The sequence below is a fragment of the Balaenoptera ricei genome, chromosome 2 (genome assembly GCF_028023285.1).
Source record: "Balaenoptera ricei isolate mBalRic1 chromosome 2, mBalRic1.hap2, whole genome shotgun sequence".
Lineage (NCBI taxonomy): Eukaryota > Metazoa > Chordata > Mammalia > Artiodactyla > Balaenopteridae > Balaenoptera > Balaenoptera ricei.
The window spans coordinates 80260559-80280777 of NC_082640.1; the positions used below are offsets into that span (position 1 = coordinate 80260559).

General features: G+C 36.4%; 1 protein-coding gene across 4 annotated transcripts in view; it reads left to right on the top strand.

Annotated features, from left to right (window-relative positions):
- PRTG (protogenin) overlaps window positions 1-20219 on the top strand; it is a 121713-nt gene that overhangs the window by 46386 nt on the left and 55108 nt on the right. For 3 of the 4 annotated variants that reach the window (XM_059913235.1, XM_059913237.1, XM_059913238.1), the window contains 8 exons: window positions 8009-8153; window positions 9877-10010; window positions 11534-11671; window positions 11936-12094; window positions 12702-12861; window positions 13667-13914; window positions 16002-16166; window positions 19410-19715. In XM_059913235.1, coding sequence (XP_059769218.1) covers window positions 8009-8153; window positions 9877-10010; window positions 11534-11671; window positions 11936-12094; window positions 12702-12861; window positions 13667-13914; window positions 16002-16166; window positions 19410-19715 — 1455 coding nt within the window. The remainder of the gene's footprint in view (window positions 1-8008; window positions 8154-9876; window positions 10011-11533; window positions 11672-11935; window positions 12095-12701; window positions 12862-13666; window positions 13915-16001; window positions 16167-19409; window positions 19716-20219) is intronic. The other variant, XM_059913236.1, reaches the window with a different exon arrangement.

Below are 20219 nucleotides of genomic sequence, written 5' to 3' on the forward strand. Positions count from 1 at the left end.
CTCTCTTCCTACATCCTCTGTTCAGGCACCATAGTATCCCCCAACCTTCCAGGTGTGTAGCCCGGAAACCTCAGAACCACTCGGGTCTTTCCTCCTGTTTCCCTTGAACACCTTGTGGCCACATCGTGTTGTTCAATGCACAGCATCTTTTGTATGTGCCCTGCCTTCCATTCCCGTCATCTCTGCCATCATTGAAACCCACAGCTGGTCTCTCCTCCTCTTTCTAATGGCCTCTTAACAGGTCTCCCTGCCTCTAAGCACTATCTCTCTATAGGTATTTGACTGTTTGATGATCAAATGTGCATGGGCTTAGAACTAGGAGACTAATAATAAAGGAATAGCTAATATTCCCATGAGGTAAACTAGTTTTTTAAAAATAGATTTAAAAAAAATACTTGATTCCTCCATGGGTTCGATCCCTGGTCCAGGAAGATCCCACATGCTGCGGAGCAGCTAAGCCCGTGTGCCACAATTACTGAGCCTGCGCTCGAGAGCCCATGAGCCACAACTACTGAGCCCGCATGCCACAGCTACTGAAGCCTGCACACCTAGAGCCTGTGGTCTGCAACAAGAGAAGCCACCGCAATGAGAAGCCCGCGCACTGCAATGAAGAGTAGCCCCTACTCTCCACAACTAGAGAAAGCCTGTGTGCAGCAACGAAGACCCAACGCAGTCAAAAATAAATAATAAATAAATAAAAGATCTAAAATACTTGATTCCTAAATAAATTTTAGACTGATTCAATTTACATGCATATATCTATCTTTCCTATCTTTTTTTGTGTGTGTGTTAACTTTTTTTTTTAATTAATTAATTAATTAATTTATTTATGGCTGTGTTGGGTCTTCGTTTCTGTGCGAGGGCTTTCTCTAGTTGTGGCAAGCAGGGGCCATTCTTCATCGCGGTGCGCGGGCCTCTCACTATCGTGGCCTCTCTTGTTGCGGAGCACAGGCTCCAGACGCGCAGGCTCAGTAATTGTGGCTCACGGGCCCAGCTGCTCCGCAGCATGTGGGATCTTCCCAGACCAGGGCTCGAACCCGTGTCCCCTGCATTGGCAGGAAGATTCTCAACCACTGTGCCACCAGGGATGCCCTATCTTTCCTATCTTTAACAGATTCCTAGAAATGGAAATAATACTGCTTGAGATGAGAGCCATAGTTTCAAAATCCTAGTACACCAGAGTTTAAAGGTGTTATTTGTTTTAGAAATTTGGGAATTTAACACATATTCTTACCCAGCTAGAAAGCCAGTGCATATGAACCTCTATTTGAGCAGCAGAATTGCTTGGAAGTAGAACCAGTAAGTTTTACCTTCCACAGAAAGTTTGAGAATCTCAAGCTTTTACTGAGAGAATTCACATGGGATCTTTGGAGATTACCTGGATTCAGATCGCACCCTCACCTCACTGGCTACAGAACCTTAAGGAGGTTGCTAATCTCCTTGTGTCTCAGTTTCCTGAACTGAAAACTGGGGTAATAATAGTTGTGAGGATTAAATAAACTAGAATATGTAATGTACTTAACGTGCTGCCTTGCAATAAAGTATATGTTAAGCTATAGTTATTTCTGTCATCATTATAACCTCTGTTCTGTGCTTTCATAATATTCCATAATTTTCCTTCATAGCATTTATCACAGTTTGAAATTACTATATACTTGCATAGGTATTTAGTTAAATGCCTTTCTCCATTGCTAGACAAAGATCCCTGAGTGTAGAGCCTCTGTTAGTTTTGTTCATCATTGGATCCTTGGCATCTTGAACATACTAGGCACTGAATAAACAATTGTTGAATGAATGAATTTAGAAGAGATTACTTTAGTCTAAAATTGTTCTAAAATAAGTGTGATTAAAATCTTTTTCTGGAATAGGGAGACAGTTAATCTGGCCCATTATTTTATGAATAATTGCTTGATTCAAAGCCTATCAGCATGGGTTAACTACACATTAAATGAATGGTTTGATTATAAAATAGTGGGATTGATGTTAATATATGACTCATGGAGATTAACTTCTTTGTGTCATAGTTATAATGTATACCTTTAATAGCATAAATATTCACTTTTTTATATAACTATTTTACACTGACTATTTAAATACTGTTGCATGCTTACCATATAAATAGTTTGGGAGTAATTGATGCCGAACTACTTCTTTTTTTGGTGAGGGGGGTTGTTAAAATCCTGCTGACAAATCTCATTTATTGAGAATGTACCCAGTGAAAAAGAGTTAAAAATATATAGTTAGTAGAAAGAAAAATATCGGTTCCTTTCGATATAACAAAGATGTATACGTGCATTCAGTTTTTCTAGTAATTAGGCTAAGCAGTTTAAAGATTTAGAAGGAGGGTGACTAAGACAATGCTTCTGGACAGCATTTAAAATTGAATCACATTCTTTGTGAGACTGTGTTGTTCATGGTGGTTTTAGCAGTAATGGTTTGACTTACAAGAGCATTTGAATTGATAGATGGAAGCCACTTACGAGTCAAATGCAGCCCATATCAAACACTGTTGTATGTCTGGAGGATGTTTGTGAAAGGGGAAGAGGGAAAATGAGAGCAGGGAGACCAGACAAGAGACTGTTACAGTTCCATGGAGAGATGTTGGGACAGGGATACAGGAATGGGTTTAATATATGTTTAGGAGTTAACATCAGTGGGAAGGGGTGATTGATTGAAGAGAGTGCAGGGTGAGTCGCTGCACAGTGGTGTGACCTACTGAGGTAGAGATACAGGCTGGGAGGAAAGAAGATGATTTCATTTGGGACACGATGAGTTTGAAGTATGTTTTATAACTTCCAGGTGAAGAAGTCCAGTAGGCAGTAGGAGCCATGGGTATGAAGCTGTGAGCGTGGTGATCTAAGCTGGAGATGTATTCTGGGGACTCGAAGCAACAGATGGATGTAGTTGAAAACTGAAAGTGGATGAGATCACCCAAGGAGAATGTGGAGAGAGAAAAGAACAGAGAACTCTAGAAGGGAGGGCAGGAGGAGGAGGGAGAGCCTCAGAGGGAGTGAGAGAAATAGGAGTGCACAGTGTCATAGACACTCTTTCAATAAAATAATAGGGGAAGAAGGCACATTAGATGTTTGAGGCATCGCATCAGAGAGGAAGAAGGGGAGACAGCTAGAACTGACTATTTTTTAGGGAAGTTTTGATGCCATGGGAAAGAGAGAGAGTGGGTAGCTGCTCGAGGAATTTGTGTTGTAAAGAGAGGCCTGGAGTTTTGTTCTCTTTGTGTTTTGAGTTTGGGAGAGAATCACTTCTTAAAAAATTATTTATTTATTCATCCATTCATTCATTCATTCTGCTCTGGGTCTTAATTGCGGCACGGGATCTTCCCTGTGGCACGTGGGCTCTTAGTTGCGACACGCATGTGGGATCTAGTTCCCCACCAGGGATGGAACCCGGGACCCCTCTGCATTGGGAGCGCAGAGTCTTACCCCCTGGACCACCAGGGAAGTCCTTAATCACTTTTATAAGCTGAAGGAAGGAGTCAGGAGAAGAAGATTTTAAATATGCAGGAGAGAGAAATAAAAAACACAGATATATCAGGTTCCCAGAGGCGAGGGCAGAGGAAGTGGGTGGCACCCAGATGGAGGAGTTACAAAAGGAAAAAAGGAACTTATTTTTATGGTTGAGTCATGTTGGCCTCTTTCTCTTCAGTCTCAGAGGTACTGATGAAAAATCCCAAGGAATATCTGGTTTGGTCTTCTCTGGGCAAAATCATTTTGCCAGCAGGTTGGTTCAGAAGAGACCAAGAAGTTAGACATGTTAAGTATAAAGGTGTTCTTGAGGATTTAAAAAAAAATCTTTATACAGTACTTGCTTCATAACTTGCTGAAAACCAGAGTGGGATCAAGAAATAGTCTTACTTGATGGATGTATTAACTAACCTTATTGTGGTCGTCATTTCCCAATATATACATGTATCAGACCTCAGACTTACACAGTGTTGTACACCTTAAACTTACACAATGCTGTTTATCAATTATATCTCAATAAAGCTAGAAGGAGGGGGAAAGAAACTAGATTAAAGATTGCCTAGGGCTGGGGTGGGGAGGGGGTGGGAAGATTAGGGAGTGATAACTGAAGGATATGGGATTTCTTTCTGAAGTGATGAAAATATTCTAGAATTGATTATAGGGATGGTCACAAGCTCTGTAAATATACTAAAACCCATCAAATTGTATACTTTAAATGGGTGAATTATGGAATGTAAATCACATGCAATGTGAATTATATCTCAGTAAAGTTGTTTCATACACACACACACACACACACACACACACACACCACCACCACCAAAAATAAATAAAATTCCTTGCTGTATTACAGGATACATCCATTTATGTTTTAGTTCTCAGACTTTTGTGACTCCAAAGTTCTAGCCCATTTGACCTAAAGGGCAAAATTAGTTTAGTTTTTATAGTAAAAAATGCTTAGGAGTTTCATAGACTTATTTGTCTGGGAAAGAGAGGGAATTGCTCAAAGTAAAGGTAGTGGTTCAGAGGCATCATATTGTTTGATTGATTAGATGAGATTCAGAGTGAAAACAACTCTCAAGTGCCTAAGTGGTTGGAGGGAAGTTACTCAAGGCAAGAGTGATTATATTGTTCTCAGTAATCACAACACTGATAAAAAGTTTTATAATATATAAAAAGCCCTCACTATGTTGGTTTATTTAATCTTTATAAAAATCCTTTAAGAGAGGAGGGACAGATATTTGTTTTTAAAAATAATACACTAAAGTATGGGGGGTTGTTTAGAGTTATAGCAAACAAAATAATAAAAAGCATTATTTTCTTCTCATCCCAAGCCTTGGTATTTATACCTGGGAAACTCCCTACATTTCTGGTTACTTTGTTTAAAGACCTAAAAGAATTGGAAAACAGTTTTTAAATTTCAGTTTAATTCAACAAGTATTGTTTTAGTGCCGAGCTCTGTGCCATTCCTCGACTTAAGGGATCCTGCAAAGAATATGACCCACTACTCAGCCTCATTGAGCTCAAAGTGTAGAATGGGAGAAAGACTTGTGAATAAGTGACTATAATACTGTGGGATAAAAGTAGCAATAAAGGTCTTCATTTTACAGAAGTAGAGAAAAAGGTCAGGAACAGCTTCCCAAAGGTTCAGACAAGAGAACAAGGCTTTAAATGATAATAGGATTTCATCAGCTGGACAAAGAGACCTAGGATATTTGAAAGAGAAGGAAAGCTCGTATAATGCTCAAAAGTGTGAAATATAGTATATTCAGAGAATTAGAAATAGTTCAGTGTCCGTGGAACATAATTTCAAGTGGTTGAATACAAAGTGACAGAGTTTTGCAGGGACTAAATAATTCGTCAGTAACACAAATCAAATTTCTATTTTATGACCATCACTCTGGAAGGTAACTCTGTTGTCAGGACAGATCTCACCTAAGACACTCCAGCAAGACTTCCAGGCAGTAGGTGATAAGGACCTGAATAAAAAAGAGTACTATTAGGGATAGAGAGAAGTCAGATATGAGATGTATATTGATAGATAGAGATATGTCTCATATATATGTGTATCAGATAAAACATACTGAATTAGGTGCTTGATTCATTGTAATGGGGTAATGGAAGAAGAAATTGTTCAAATAGATGGGGTTGGAGGAACTACTGCTTTATGAAGAAAAGTTAAACTATATTAGATATTTCAATCTGGGGAGGTAAATGCTGGGAAAGAGTAAGATAAAAATTCCCACTTTGAAGTCTGTAAATTGAATATAGATGGGATTATCAATGACAACTAAAGCTAAAGGTCAGCTCCCCACACATGGAAAAAATAAATATGGAATCAATAAGAGCAATTAATAATTCATAAAGCAGGCATTAAACTTTTCAAAACTTAGGTCTTAATTCCCCTGAAATATGAATGTATTCGACAAAAGTTTAGTTAATTAAATGAAAGATAAGCTTACATTGTTATTTGTTTGTAAATAGATTAATATCCTAGAAAGTGATTACAGAAGCAATTAAAAAGAAAAACTGTATTGATTTTGAGAGTTTGGTGTTCTTGAATAGTGATTCTTAAACATTTTAGTCTCACTCTTTATATGCTTAAAACTTTTTGAGGGCCTCAAAGAGCTTTTATTTATATAGGTTATATCTATTGATACTTTATTATTAGAAATTTTAAAAATATTCATTAATTAATCTTGAAATGAAAACATTGATCAATTATATATTAACATAACACATTTAATGAAAAATAACTATTTTCCAAAACATTTTAGTGAGAGGAGTGACATTGTTTTATGTTTGCCCAAATCTCTTTAATTAGCTTAATAGAAGACAGCTGGATTCTCACACTGCATTAGGTCTGTTGCTTTATCACCCATCATGTAGCTTCTGGAAACACTATATACTCAACAGAAATGAAAGTGAAAAAGGCAAAGGATGATTATCATAAGAATGCTTTTGACCTTGTGGGTCCACTGACAACAGCAGTTTGAAAACCAGTGTTCTTAAAGAAGTAGGAATTTTTTGTTACATACATAAATGAAGTATTAATTTACCCCCACTCCACCCTTCTTGGAAGTAGATACTCCTAAGAATATTTTCACTTTTATTCACTGACTTTGTTCCATACCTCTAAAGGCCCATGATTCATTTACAGATTAATGAAGTCAAGTCCAAGGCAGAATTTGTTAGTCTTCTGTGACCTTTTACCCTTCTCAGTCTAATGAAGCATAAGGCATCTAGCCCTTATTCCTTCTATTTTTCTTCATAATTTCTCATTTTATTGGTGAATTGTAGAGACATATATATTTTTTGAACTGGAGTTTGAGGATGGGGAGTAAGACTCTCATTGGGGCCCTTTCTTTATATCCTGGAAGACTTAGTAGAGGGAAGGCAAGCTACACTATTACCTGGAGTCTGGACTCCATCAAAATGTGAAACCATGGACATGATGACCAGTTCCTAGAGGCTTGCCTAGAATACTAAAGAAGAATTATCTAGAAAATATCAACACTTAAGACTTATTTAAATCTAAAGATAGTTTCTCGAGTCTGTGTACCTTTTTATTCATCAGACACATCATTTGTCTTCACTCTTTCCTCTCTCATTCTGCTCCATCAATACCAACCTCATTTGATTCCAAACATGGAATGACATGTCTGTGTCTAATAAGAATCAAGTCTCTGTTTTCATTATACCTGTAGAATCTCTCCGTTCTCACTGCCACCACCCAGTTCTTTCACTTTGATTTAAACAGCCTGTTGGTCTTTTGATTTAAGGCTCTTTTTCTTCAATCCATCCTATCTAACAATACCTGATTAATTTTTCCCAGATGCTACTGTTATCATGACACTCCTTTGCTCAAAACTTTTCAGTGATGCCTTAATTTGTACCATGGTACAAATCTGTTTTATCTCTACTCTCCTTCCACTTTTCCATGAACGCTTAATCTGATTTATTCTACAATAGTTAGTCCTGGCTGTTACCGTACAATCTTGTGAACGCAGGCTGCACATTTCTTACTTCTGTGCTTGCCTTCACGTTACTCCTTTAACCTGGAATGTCCTTTTTTTCTCCTTCCATCTAAACCGAAAGGGTTCTTCAAAACTCAGTTCACAACCAATCCCTGTAAAAGGTTTTTACCTGACTAATCTGTCTTTATTGATTTCCCTCTCCTCTGAAATACAATAGTGTTTGAGATTTGTACTACACAGCTTAGTATATCATTACATGCCATTGGTAATTGCTTATTTTTGTTTCAGTTATATTAATTTTTTTCTGAAATAGATCTAAGTTTCTTGAGAATTTCATTTTGGGAAAGACCAAACTCCTTTAGCTGGACAACTGCCCAGTGGTATTTCTAAAATTATTCCTTAATTTCTCTTTGTGCTTGTTAAGTTGAGTTGGCCTTATGTCTGGGCAGGAGTTCAAGTTTGATAAATAATATCTAGCATAATGTTATTTCCAAGTATAGTATGATAGTGCATGTACTTATTCTGAATTTGACAAACTTTACCTTATAGCTATTTCTGCATTTGAAGTTCAGCCCATTTCTACTGAGGTCCAAGAAGGTGGAGTTGCTAGATTTGCATGCAAGATTTCATCAAACCCTCCTGCAGTCATAACATGGGAATTAAATCGGACAACTCTACCTGTAACTATGGACAGGTAAATACAGCTTTTGTCTTTGAATACGATACAGGAATGACAAGGACTTCATCATAAAACTGTATATGGGGAAAGACCACTGTGGAGCTTATTTTCATTTATGGTAACAATAACCAATTTCTTAAAGACATTTCAAACTTAGGCAAAGAATTAGATCATCAGTCTCTGGTACATGGGGCATAGTTCCTGGTTTTTTGGTTCAGATCAGAATTCAGATACTCTACCTTAGTGCTTTGTTCCTTTCCTCAAACATCTTTTCCAATCATGGGACCACCTGAGTACCTGGATGGCAGCCCAAGGATTTAGGAAACTGAATTACACTTTTACTGCTGGGGATAGTAGTGCTGGTGTAAGGGTCTCCCATATAGGCAGTGGTGGTTGCCCACTTCCGTCTCTGCCTTCTGCTTACCAACCCCCTCTACACTACACACACACACACACACACACACGCACACACGCACGCATACACACACCTAGTGCTCTGAAGGTGGTCGGAGTTTAGGGGTCAACTTGGCAGCAACTTCAAAAGTTTGATTCCAATCCTGATGAGTAGCAATATTCCTTAGGAGGCAAAAATCATTTGCTGAAATGGTAGAGCTAAGATGGACAAAGTTATTCAAGGAAGAGCTTAAAAAAAAAACTTACATTCAGATATATCTTGGAGAATACATAGATATTAATAGGCAAAAAATCAGGTATTTGAAAAATATCATACTAAACTCTAGACCACCAGTTAGCTAAATGTAAGCTATAATGTGAAGTGAGATTCTGTGTAAAATTACACTGATAGATTTCACAAATCACATACAGCGGGGGTCCCCAACCCCCGGGCCATGGACCATTATTACCTGCCTGTGGCCCGTTAGGAACCGGGCCACACAGCAGGAGGTGAGCGGCAGGCGAGCAGCAAAGCTTCATCTGTATTTACAGCCACTCCCCATCGCTCACATTACCGCCTGAGCTCCGCCTCCTGAGCAGCATTAGATTCCCATAGGAGCGCAAACCCTGCTGTGAACTGCACGTGAGGGATCTAGGTTGCACGTTCCTTATGAGAATCTAATGCCTGATGATCTGAGGTGGAGCCAAGGTGGTGGTGCTGGCACTGGGGAGCGGCTGCAAATACAGATTATCATTAGCAGAGAGGTTTGACTGCACAGAGACCATAATAAATCAGTTGCTTGCAGACTCATATCAGAACCCTATCAGTGGCAAGTGACAATTAAGTTGCGTCTTACAGACTGGACAGGACATAAGCAACACACTTCAGGTGTCACTGTCTCCCACCATCCCCAGATGGGACCATCTAGTTGCAGGAAAACAAGCTCAGGGCTCCCACTGATTCTGCATTATGGTGTGTTGTATAATTATTTAATTATATATTACAATGTAATAATAATAATAGAAATAAAGCACACAATAAATGTAACACGCTCGAATCATCCCTGGGGGGACTGGGGAAAAAATTGTCTTCCACAAAACCGGTCCTTGGTGCCAAAAAGGTTGAGGACTGCTGAGATACAGCATAATTACTTATGTTTTAGAGAGTTGTAGTAACCCAAATGAAAACAATTGAATCAAGCTAGTATTTTTAAAAGTCTTTAAAGTATTATTGCATCTGGCATTTTTAAAAGGTTGAGTATATGAATTCTTATCATAGAATATATGTTAAGATAAAATATAAAATCTACTACAGAGAGTTTAATCTTCTTTCCTCTCATGACAGGGTAACTGCACTACCAACAGGAGTATTGCAGATCTATGATGTTGACCAAAAGGATGCTGGACATTACCGTTGTGTTGCTGCTACTGTAGCCCACAGACGTAAAAGTATGGAGGCCTCGCTCACAGTGATTCCAGGTACCACACATAAGTTGATGTTTCAGTTTTTAATTGGCCCAGCTATTAATTTGCCTTCTCTGGCTATAATAGTATGCCATAAAGTAGTACTTTAATTACATTTAAATTTTATTGTAATCTATTTGGAAAATGATCATTTTTATCTATTTAAGCAACCTTCTTCTCAAACTAACTTGTTTTATATGTTAATGTCAACATCTTTAAGAAAGATTGAATTTTTGTTTTGTAAATACTTCATTTTTGTTTTTAAAATATAAAATACAGAAAAGCTCAAAGAAGAATAATAATCATGTATTTCCACTAAAATTGTCCATTGTTAATAAAAATACATTTGTTTCCAGTTTGGGTTTTTCTGTTTGTTGTTTTAAGAAAAATTATAATTTACATTTGTAGAAATGATGCATGTTTTATTTTAAAGAGTAATGTCTATAAAAGTAAAATAATTTTTTTTACATTAAACAGTGTAAAAAGTACAAAGATATATTTTTAAAATGTCCCTAGTTCCATATCCAGAGATTATCACTGTTAACATTAAGTGAACATAATTTTATATATTTTGCCATTCATAAATATAGTTAGAAGGGAAACTAGCTTGAGAGATGAATATGAAGAAAGAAATATTTATTTTATTAAAATGGAATTATACATAGATGCTATTTTTTTTTTTTTTAATAATTAAATTTACTTGAATGTAGTGGAAGAAAACCAGACCAAAAGACATTGTTGAACTTCACATGAGTGTTTACTCTTCACAAGAGATATTACTTCCTAAAAGATCCTTTAAGACTAAAAATTTTTTCAAAGAAACATTGAGACTGAAATTAAATTTTTAATGCCATGTTTTAATTTTAGGTGGTATCTGTTAGCTTCTTGGTATGAAGCATAAAGACAAAAGCACTCTCACACTTCTTTGTTCTCCCCACTGTCACGTAAATTCCTAACAAGATTAGTGAAAGCATTAAGTCAGTGTTTGAACCTCAATTAAAAGTGGATGATATGGAAACAACCTAAGTGTCCATCAACCAATGAATGGATAAATAAAATGTGTCTTATCCATTTAATTAAGTATTAATCTATTATTATTATTCAATAAAAAGAAATGAAGTACTGGTACATGCTACAGCTTAGATCAACCTTGAACATTATGCTAAGTGAAAAGCCAGTCCCAAAAGACCATATAATGTATGGTTCCTTTTTTATGAAATGTCTGGAATAGGCAAATCCAGAGACACAAAGTAGTTGTCAGGCTATGGGGAGAGGAGATTGGGGAGTGACTGCTGATGGGATGGAGTTTCTTTTTGGGGTGATGAAAATGTTTTAAAATTGATTATGGTAATAGTTGTATAACTCTGAAAGTACTAAAAACCATTGAATTATACACTTCAAATGGGTGAGTTATATCTCAATAAAGTTGTTTAAAAAAAGAAAAAAGTGAAAAACTTCAGAATAGATATTTTAACTCATTTCATTCATTATATCTTATTTATAATTTTTTCTTATATCCTGCCTTTTCCATCTCAAAGGTAAGGAGTCTAAATCCTTCCACACACCAACCATTATAGCAGGTCCACAGAACATAACAACGTCTCTTCATCAGACTGTTGTTTTAGAATGTGCGGCCACAGGAAATCCCAAACCAATCATTTCTTGGAGCCGTCTTGGTAAGTCTTAGGGAAAAAAAAAAAGTCTTTTTCCTTCAACTTTGTTCATACGGGTGAAACTGATAACATTTTTATTTTATATACAACACACATGTTTGGCAGTTATGTGGCTTTTATCTTTCTGGTATTTCAGCGTGTAGAGGAAAAGTTTTAGCATAGAAAATTTTAGACTTTTTATGATAATGATTGTTTGGATAGTGATCTTTTGACAAATTTTAGATCAGATGTTACATTGTTTTAACTGAAGTGTTCTCTTTGAAATAGATCACAAGTCCATTGATGTCTTCAATACTCGGGTACTTGGAAATGGTAATCTCATGATATCTGACATCAGGCTGCAACACGCTGGAGTATATGTTTGTCGGGCCACTACCCCGGGCACACGCAACTTTACAGTTGCCATGGCAACTTTAACTGTATTAGGTATGTTTTCTTTCCTTCTGCAATCAGGAGAATCTTACGTTTTAACATTTGCTGTTTTATCTCATAGCTTACTTCCACTTTTCTTGAATTTTGTAGCATTGATATGAAATTGTAAACCAGTGATGAATTTTAAGAGGAACTTAAAGCCCTATGTTAAAATATAACTAGAATCACTCTGAAGTTACCATCCTGTTTGCTTTTATAACATTATGGTCCTTCTTAGTTAATTTAAGCTTCCTTTTTATTTCCTTCTCACCCACCTACAAATTCATATACCCATTGACCAGTCTAAGATTTTAATCTGTTGTCTCCATGCATTCACAAGTAGCTGTATATTGGGCTTGGTTAAGTTAGGATTATGGCACACATATTTTTAGTGTGTTTATATAGATGGTGTCAATGGGGAAAGCCTGGGGAAAGTGGACATTAACTGAGCAATGCAGAGAAAAGGCATCTGGAGAGATAGATAGATGTAGAGTGTAGACAGGAAGCTCAGAATGTCAAATATTTTCAGGGATGGGACTTGCGTCACTTGCTGTACTCTTCCTTGACTCTATATCATTCCTGTTTGCACCACAAAAATATTTTCTTTTTTCTTTAAAAATAGCTCCTCCTTCATTTGTCGAATGGCCAGAAAGTTTAACGAGGCCTAGAGCTGGTACTGCTCGATTTGTATGTCAGGCAGAAGGAATCCCCTCACCCAAAATGTCATGGTTGAAAAACGGAAGGAAGATACATTCAAATGGTAGAATTAAAATGTACAACAGGTGGGCTAAGTCACTTTGCTACTATTTTAGATAAGATATAATGGCTTTAGTAATTCTTATGTGAAAAGGTTATAGTTATAATATCAAATACCTAAATTATCCTGGTATCTTAAACTGAAGTAAAATCAATAAGAAATTAACTTAAGACTGTAATATCAGCATGTCAAAAATCCTTTTGTATTTTATATTGTGGATCACGGAAGTGGTAGATTATAATGAAATGAAGGTTGGAACAGTTCCCCAGACCTGGGTTCTGGTAAGCCACCAGCTAAGTTATTAGCAAGCATGTTAACCCTTTGGAGTCTCAGTTCCTTGTTCCATAAAGTGAGGAATTTAGAAGGAAATAATTAAGTCTCTAAGAGTTCCTCCACAGTTCAAACTTAATGATTTTAAGAACTCATTTTTATTAGTATAAATATGAATCTTCTTGTATCACTCTTGTATGTTGAACAAAACTTTTGAACATTTTTGTTGACCTGAATTTTATGTAACATTGCAATGTTACAGAAATTAGATGCTACTACAGATTAATATACTTTCTTAATAAAAGCCAAATTTTAAAAAAGAAAAAAGCTGTCACCTAAAGCAAACAAGATTTGGATATCACAAGTACTTATTTATATAGACTCAGAAAATAAGAGTAATTTTAAGCAATTCATATAGATTTTTTCAGTAGGGCTGGTCACACAGTCTTTTGTTCTTAATAACTTGTTTTTTAAAATTAAGAGTGCACTTAGTAATAGCTTAACTTTATTTTTATGTCATCCTTAGAATTTTCATTGAAATAATTTTTTTCTTTCCTCAGTAAATTGGTAATTAACCAGATTATTCCTGAAGATGATGCTATTTATCAGTGCATGGCTGAGAACAGCCAAGGATCTATTTTATCTAGAGCCAGACTGACTGTAGTAATGTCAGAAGACAGACCCAGTGCTCCATATAACGTGCATGCTGAAACTATGTCAAGTTCAGCCATCCTTTTAGCTTGGGAGAGGCCACTTTATAATTCAGACAAAGTCATCGCTTATTCTGTGCACTATATGAAAGCAGAAGGTAAGCAATTTGAGGACTATTTATTTTTATGTGCTATTTACTGTCAGGGGTTTGTTTTCAATATAAATGATGTCTCACATAATCCACAAAAGATTTTTGAAGTTCTGTGGCATTTACCTCTTTTAATAAAGTAATTACTATATCACCTGTGTATAAATTTTTTTGTTAAATTTTGTATTGTTGTATACTTTATGTATATAAGTATAGTTTAAGATTTTCTGTTTAGAAAAAAGTACCATCTCTGCCTGCTAAAAGTTACAGAGTGGTGTACTTATGAATTTCGTTTCAGCCGAGATGTAAATTCCTTACCTAGGACTTAAATATATCAATTTAAGTGTGCAGTTACATAGGAACAATGGTGTAACTGCTTAATAAAATAATAAGGTGAACTGTAGTCACTATAGCATGTCATTTTTAAAGGGGAAAGTAAACATTTTCAGATTCCCTGTAATATGATTTTATATATTTTGATTATTTTCTGAAATCTCATAGAACTCTCTAAAAATTGAGCAGGATACTCTTTATTGATATCTCATTTATTATATAAAAGTAGATATCAAATCTTTCTTAAAATTTTTATCCAGTTCCATTTCTGGAATCTTTTTTATCCTCATATTTTCTTTTGGCAAAAATTTAGAGGAAAAGGAAAAACTAGTTATAAATCCTAGAGATTTCACTATTGATTTCTCATGGAAACAATGGCAGAGGTTTACAGATTTTAGTTGTATACAAAACAGCCTACTTTTTATGTGATAGACATTCCAAACAAATTCAGATACCCAAAGAGTGGTGATATAATAAAATTGTCTGTAGAAACAGGTGGTTTGTTGTTGTTTGTTTTTTGTACTTTGAAGTAGTATTTTGAAAAGGAGTATTTTGAATTTAAATCAGGGGTCATGGTAGCAAGAAGAATGAAAGTCTGTTAACTGAGCATGTTGGAGTATGTTAATTCCCTTTTTAATGATTTAAGAAGGTAAAAGGAATGCTGGTTTTGGTGGAGGCCACTCTTGTTCGCTATTATGGTTGTTTCATTAGAGCCCTCCACATGCGGCTCAGTGGTCTATTCAAAGGCAGAACAAGGCTTTTTAATTCGAACTCTAGGACCTTGTTTGGTAGGTCAGAAATCGTACTATGCGGTTCCTAATTAACGAACCATTAGCTAGTCTGTTGTGAAATGCCTGTAATCTTGTCTAATTAAAATGCTATCAAGTTAATTCAGAAATGTGGGAAAACTTAATAGTGGAATTTGCCTTCTGTTTTGTTTATAAATCCAGTGTGGAGAGAAGGGGCTCCATCCTTAGAGAGTTTTGATTAAGTTGACGTGCATTTGCTGTGAATTGTTCACAAAGCACAGTAGCTGCCGGTGCTCTTGTTCCACTTTACAAGTTTACTCTGTAGGAATTAAATCCCACAAAGACAAATCCTCTTCTATACCTTGCCATGCATATTTTATTAAGAATTGCTGAGAATTTTTTTCCTCTCTTGGGGGGGGAAAAAAAAACCTCATTGTGGAACAAAACATTTTGAAGCACATTCTGTGCCTCCCAGTTCTTTTGCTTTCAATGTAAGTAAAAGAACAACTTGTGTCAGTCAAATTTAATAGAATCTCTAGGGGCAGAATGAGATCTTTTGCAGGACAACTTTTGGTTTGGTTTGTTTTTATAAAGAGTAGAGCCATTACATTCCCTACTGTCTCTCCATTTATGTTTAAAAGAAAAAGGAAACCATGAGTTTAAGCAAGTAAAATTTACACTGTTAATGAACTACAGTACTCTGTAGCGTTAAACTCTTTTGTGTTACTGCTGTACATTGTCTCTGCTGTGGGTTTTGACTAGATGTTAAATGATGTTTAGAGAAGATTAATTGTTTTCAGTTTGATTTATTCAGGAAAATTCAAACTAGTAATTTGTAACAAGACATGGTTACTTTTAGAAAATAAAAACCTTCCTATTCACATTTTTTAAAGGGTCACAAAAGATAACAGAGAGATCCAAGGACCAGTGTTTCATAGTGGAAGAAAATGGTAATGGTCTTGTTAATTTTATTTTGAATATTCATAATTTTTAGATACTGATTCCTTAACCTAGGTTTAAACAATGAAGAATATCAAGTAGTCATCGGAAATGACACAACTCATTATCTTATTGATGACTTGGAACCTGCCAGCAATTATACTTTCTACATTGTGGCTTATATGCCAATGGGAGCCAGCCAGATGTCCGACCACGTGACACAGAACACTTTAGAGGATGGTAAGAAAACGTGACTCTACGTCATCTCAGCATGAACAGTAGTAATATGCTTTATCGCTTTCAATGAATATGTGTTCTGACTCAGAGAAAATATCCTGGTTTTGGTTTAAAAACAAAAACAAATGTGATAACCAGCAGGCTAATTTACCATTTCAAATCTTACTCTCAGTTTTTGGCAGTAACATGATGAAGAGCACTTTCATTTATAATTCGTAATACAAATTTTAATAACAAAATTGTCCTTGTATTTCTTCAAGTTCCTGGTTTAAATTGTAAATGCGTTGCAGGGTTTTTGGTTTGTTTTCTTTTCTTTACTGAGGAGAACAAAATGTGAAATTCTCTAGGTGGGAATAAATATAATGACAGTTACATATTGAGTGTATGTAATGACTGGAGGTTAGAGGCATTGGACTTCTGAAACTGGGAGTTTAAGAAGTTTAGTACTTGTCAGTTAAAAAAATTCTTATAGAATCAGATAGCAGTTAGTTTATTTTTAGATACATTGTACTTATTCTGCATAAGCAGGAAAGTATTGCCTGTTCAGTTTGTTACCTGGGGTTGGAAATTGAGCTGCTGTCCTTTTGAGGGCAGGCCTCCATATACTCTTATAACGGTGGGAAATTCTAGCCATTAAAATAGTCCTGGAGAACTGATTCTTCTCCTCTGACTCTTCATCTCTCTCTTCAGGGCCTCTCCATGGCCCATTTTTGTACTCTGCAGTGTGAAAGGGGGATTGTTTAACATATACTTAATTATACTATTCTTCCTTTACAAATGTTTTTGCATCCTCAAGAAATGGTCCACCTTTAGTTTTCAAAACATTTTTATATAAATGATTCTCAAGTCTTTTTCTTTGTCCATTTGGTCCCAAATCTATTATATCTCTATACTACTACTTGTGTAAATGTTTATAAATTCAGACTTTTACTAAATGAAAAAATTGTCATTGATCTGGATGCTGAATTCCACATTTCATTTTTCGTTTAAGAGTCTGTTCCATTTTAGAGTGAACCATGACCTCTCTGGTTACCTAATTACATTTAACAACCTCTGACACGCATATCTAAGGTGAAACACAGGCTGGTGTTTGTTGTAGTTGTTTTGGGTTTATTTGGTATATGAGGTGTATTCCCCCATACCCTTCAAGAAAATGTGTCTTACCATAGCAAGCTACTGGTTAAAGCTTGCCAATTCCAGTTAAGTTGTGATCTCAAAGTTTTTCTCTTTTTAAACCTTTCCTTATTCTGCAACTTTTTTGTTTAATTAAGTTTCATTTTGTTTTCTGGATAACATAGAGACTTCTGACACTGCTTTTCAATTTTCTGCATCAGTATTCCCCGATTTCCTCAGCCTGTACTTCTCAGACTGAGATGTGTGGGTCTCCTAGTGTGCACGTCAGATACAACTAACACTTTTGGAGTGTTTACCACTGCCTGTTCTAAAAACGTTCCCTCCATTATCTCCTTTAATCCCTACATAACCCTATGATAGAAGAACCATTGTTATATAAGAGATAATAGTGTGTAGGGGGTAAGAAAATAGGCTCTAGATCTACTTCTTCACTTAACAAGCTGTGTGACCTTGGGTAAGTGATTTGACCTCTTTGTACCTCAGTTTCCTCAGCTATAAGGTAGAAATGATAATGGCACTTTCTTCACTGGGTTTTTGTGAGAATTCATGAGGTCATACACATAAAGGACTCAGAAATGCTTGATTGGTTTTCCCTTTCCTACCTATTATTTCATTCATTCAACAAATATTTATTGAGTACCTGCTATGTGTTATTCAGTATTTAGTAGTGAATGAAAGAGACAAAAAATTGTCCCATACCTTGTGGAGCTTACTTTCTATTGTGGGAGAAGGGACAGAGGAACAATAAATAAGATAAACAGTCAATGATATGATCTGTTAGATAGTAATAAGTGTTGAGGAGAAGGGGAAAAAAGCAGGGAAAGGGGTAAGGCTTTAGACAGAGATACCTCATGTAATAGGTGACATTTGAAGACCTGAAGGGAATGAAAATGAGGGAGCTGGCTAGGCAGATGGCTGGGGGACGTGAATTCTAGGAAAGGACATACATGGAAATTGCTAAGGGCCTGAAGCACAAGCATGGTTGGACTGGAGGGAAGAAGCAGAAAGCAGCAGGAGATGAGGCACAGAATGAATGAGGAGCCAACCATATAAGCAGGTAGGGCGTTGTATGAATCCATCATGAGGACTCTGGCTTTTACTGTGAGTGAAATGGGAGCTATTTTGAGCAGAAGAGTGACAAGATCCGACTTGCAATTTAACAGCAAATGTGTTGGAGACTAGATGGTGAAGAAGAGGGCAGAGGCAGGGAAATCTGTCAGGAGGCTATTGCAACAAAACAGGCTAAGGGTGACGGTGCAGGGACCAAGGGGGTGGCCGTGTGAGTAGTAGAGTCATAGGATTGAATGTGGAGAGTGTATGGGGGAGTCAAGGGTGACACCAAGGTGTTTGTCTTGAGCAGTTGGACAAATAATTGCCATTCCTTGAGGTAGGAAAGCCTGTAGAAGAAGCTATTCTTTTCATCCCCATGTTGTATATGAAGAAACCTAGACACAGAGAAATTAATTTGGCCAAGATCACACACAGTAGTAATTGATATAACAGGAATTCAGTTACACAGAGACTAACTCCAGAACCCATCTTAGCTCTTAATATTAGACTGCCTTCCAGTATACTTGGCTCATTTTCCTGGACTGCCTGTTGTATTCGAATTATTTACAGGGAAAACATTGTTTTCATATTAAGCACCATATATTATAATTAGGAATACAAAATTCACACTAATTTTTAAGATACAACTCTTATTAAACACTTCAGATTATTTGTCAGGTTATAACCCTGGTGTCCTAAGCTTCTCCATTCTTGTGTAATTCTCTCTTCCTTGTTTTAAGGCGTTTTGGTAGGGTTACTGAGAAGTATTCTCATATTAAGTAAGCTCATATTAATCCCAAACAACATCAGAACGGTCACAACAACAACAGTGAAAACCTTGCTTTCTTTGGTTCTCTATATCAGATCCTCCCTCATTATTTTTTCCTTCCTTTTTCTGGTTTGTACTCTGCTTGACTGGAAACCTCAGCTAGGGCTGAAAGTATCTCTCTCTCCTTTATTATGTGATGTGTTGCTGTTAAGATACTTCAATAAAAACTGGTGTGCTAGTTGACAATTTTGATTCTAAATATTTATAAGCAACCTGTTTTCTTGTATGACTAGTTCCCCTGAGACCTCCTGAAATTAGTTTGACAAGTCGAAGTCCCACCGATATTCTCGTCTCCTGGCTACCAATCCCAGCCAAGTATCGGCGGGGCCAGGTGGTCCTCTACCGCCTGTCCTTCCGCCTGAGTACTGACAACTCCATCCAAGTTCTGGAGCTCCCAGGGACCACTCATGAGCACCTGTTAGAGGGCCTGAAACCTGATAGTGTCTACCTGGTGCGGATTACTGCTGCCACCAGAGTGGGGCTGGGAGAGTCTTCAGTATGGACCTCACACAGGACACCCAAAGCTACAAGTGTGAAAGGTAAATGTTGACTACTGAGGAAGAATAACACAGTATTTTTCTTTTTTTTTTCTTATCTAACTTATGTTTATATTTTAAAATTTTGTCTTATGAATTAAAGTATTCCATCGATCATGGGCTTAATTGAAAAAAATTTTAAACTTTTTATTTAGTTGCTTTTTGCATGGAGCTCATTAGTGTGTAAAACTTTTGGTTACTCTTTGTTTACTTAGCAGATCCTTCAAAGACAGATGGGTCCAAATCAAATTGAATTACCAGAAGTTATATATTAATAGAGACCTAATTAATATCATTGCCATATTTTTTTTTTTAAATCATCAGTTTCATAGAAAAACTGTAATACTAGGAAGTTCCAGACCCGCCTCCTCTTTTACTAATGTGGAATGTAACATGACTGGGCTTTTTCTTGTTAATTGATTAATAATAATGCCTGTTCTATCACAGGGGAATATTGGATGGTCAAAATTAGGAACACATATTGCTTCTTTGAAAAAACTTAAAAAG